The sequence below is a fragment of the Zingiber officinale genome, chromosome 5A (assembly GCF_018446385.1).
Source record: "Zingiber officinale cultivar Zhangliang chromosome 5A, Zo_v1.1, whole genome shotgun sequence".
Lineage (NCBI taxonomy): Eukaryota > Viridiplantae > Streptophyta > Magnoliopsida > Zingiberales > Zingiberaceae > Zingiber > Zingiber officinale.
Window position 1 is genome coordinate 140,990,980 of NC_055994.1, and position 2,465 is coordinate 140,993,444.

General features: G+C 56.4%; 1 protein-coding gene across 1 annotated transcript; it reads left to right on the forward strand.

Annotated features, from left to right (window-relative positions):
- The first annotated feature begins 285 nt into the window (after window positions 1–285).
- On the forward strand, window positions 286–1,641 carry LOC121980090 (protein ABERRANT PANICLE ORGANIZATION 1-like). The gene has a single exon (XM_042532057.1). It carries the CDS (start codon window positions 286–288, stop codon window positions 1,639–1,641), a length of 1,356 nt encoding a protein of 451 aa, XP_042387991.1.
- Window positions 1,642–2,465: the final 824 nt, after the last annotated feature.

Sequence of the window (2,465 nt, forward strand, 5' to 3'; positions counted from 1 at the left end):
CGCCGGCTCATGTGATATGAGATGAGATGAGATGCGATGATGACGATCGATAGATTGAAAAGACTACACACAACAGAAACCCTACTGTAGTGTCTCCCCATTCCCCTTCTCAATTCTCTCTCCTTTCTGCATTTCTTTGTTTGTTCCTTTTTCTTTATCTTTTGTACAGCTTCTTCTTTCTCCTTGCTATTCTTCTGCCTTATATTCGACACCATCTTACCCTCTAATTGACTCGCCACTCACCGCCACAAGCCATTCATAGATTGCTGCTGTCGTGCGCGCGCTATGGAGGAGGCTTTCACCATTTCCATAACTACCGCGGGGGCGGCCGGGACAGGGGCCGGGGCCGGCGCTTCCTCTTCCTCCTCCGCCTCTTCGTCTGCCAGCGTAATTACCGTGGTAAACATGGACCCGCGCATATGGCGTCACCTGCCGCAGGGGATGGTGGACCGCGTGCTGGCCTTCCTGCCCCCCGACGCCTTCTTTCGCGCCCGCGCCGTCTGCAAGCGCTGGTACTCCCTCGTCTTCTCCGATAGCTTTCTTGAGCTCCACCTTCGCCTCGCTCCCGCCCTCCCCTGCTTCGTCTTCTTCCTCCTCCCCTCCACGACCGCCTCCTCGTCCGCACCTTCCGATGCATCCTCCGCGGCTATCGCCGCCGCCTCCTCATCGTCATCGAGGCCGCCACCTCCCCCGGCACTCCTCCTCGACCCCGTTGCCGATTCCTGGCACCGCATCCCCCTCGACGCCGTCATTCCTCCCGGCTTCTCCCCCGCCGCCTCCTCCCACGGAGTGCTCTGTTTCATCTCCGACGACGCTGGCTCCAAGACCCTCGTCCTCTGCAACCTCTTGTCCAAACTCGCAGCCCATCTCCCCCCTTCCCCTACCCCGCGCCTCTTCCCCACCGTCGGCCTCGCCGTCGGGCCTTCATCCATTTGCACCGTTCTTGCCGGCGACGACATGATCTCCCCTTTCGCAGTCAAGAATCTCACCGCCGAGTGCTTCCACGCTGACGGCGTCACGGGCTTCTACTCCCCCTGGGCCACCGGCAGCGCGCTGCCCCGCCTCTGCAGTTTCGAGCCCGGGCGCATGGCCTACGCCGCCTCGGCGGGCCGCTTCTACGGCATGAGCTGCGGCCCCTTCGGTGTGCTCTCCTACGACGTCGCCTCCAACGCATGGGAGAAGATCCAACCGCCGATGCGGCGCTTCCTCCGCTCTCCCAGCATCGCTGAGTGCGGCGGCGGGCGGGTGGTGCTGGTCGCGGCGGTCGAGAAGAGCAAGCTGAGCGTGCCGCGGAGCGTGCGGGTGTGGTCGCTCCAGCCGTGCGGCCGCGCGTGGTCGGAGCTCGACCGCATGCCCCACGACGTCCACTCCCGTTTCTGCGACGCCGAGGCTGGCCGCGGCTTCGAGTGCGTCGGCCACGGCGACTTCCTCGTCATCACCATGCGCGCCTCCCACGACGTGCTCCTCTTCCACGTCCGCCGCAAGGAGTGGCGCTGGGCCCCGCCCTGCCCCTTCCTCCGCGGACCCGGCGGAGTGATCGGCACGCTTCGCGGATTCGCCTACGTGCCGCGCCTGGCTACTCCCTGCATGGCGCTGCTCGATTCATCCTCCTTCATGCCTCCCGTAGGCTTCGACGGTTAGCCAGCAACCCAGAGCTCCTCACTCTTACTCTCGTAGCATTCATCACTTCACCTGTTTGTCAATTTAGTCATCGATCGATCGATCGCAAGTGGCTCCCTCCCTCTAGCTAGAGTATAGTAGTTAACTAGCTCGTACCTCATGATCCATGCAATATGCATGCATCTAACCACTATTCACTACTACACTTATCTAATCCTCTAGCTAGGTTTCCTGTTGTAGTCTGAAATCGATGATCTTTGATACATTTTGCATGCACTTTTTCTTTCTTTGTTCGGTTGTTTGTTTCCTTTTTATTAAAAGAAAACAAAAAAAAAAAACCTTCAAATTAAAACATCACACAGAATGGGAATGGCATTGAACAGGAGTAGTGAGAGTGGTTGTTACGTTGGTGTTGGCCTTTTGGATAGCAGCAAAGGTAGTTCATGGAATATGGTTTGCACGCTGTAGCATGATCAGGGAACTGTTGCACGCTGTAGCATGATCATGAATGGGCGCAGTGCATGGTTGGCGAGATTGGAATGCGACCATGAAATTAAAGTGGAAGGAGGCATTGCTATAAATAAACATATGCGATTATTTATGTTTGGTACTATCATGAGTTTATTTGGAGGGGGAAGAGGTTTAGTAAATCTCGCCTTGTGTGTGTGGGAGAGGGCAGGAAAAGGGTTGGCTTTCTGCAGTTTGAGTACAAGATGGGGAGTTTTCTATACAGAAGAGGAAGAATCTCACAGTACTCACATGCATGAAACGCTATAATTAAAAGCCTGCAAACACAACCCCTCACTGCACCTGACCTCTCAAAATTAATATACCATGCAATACTG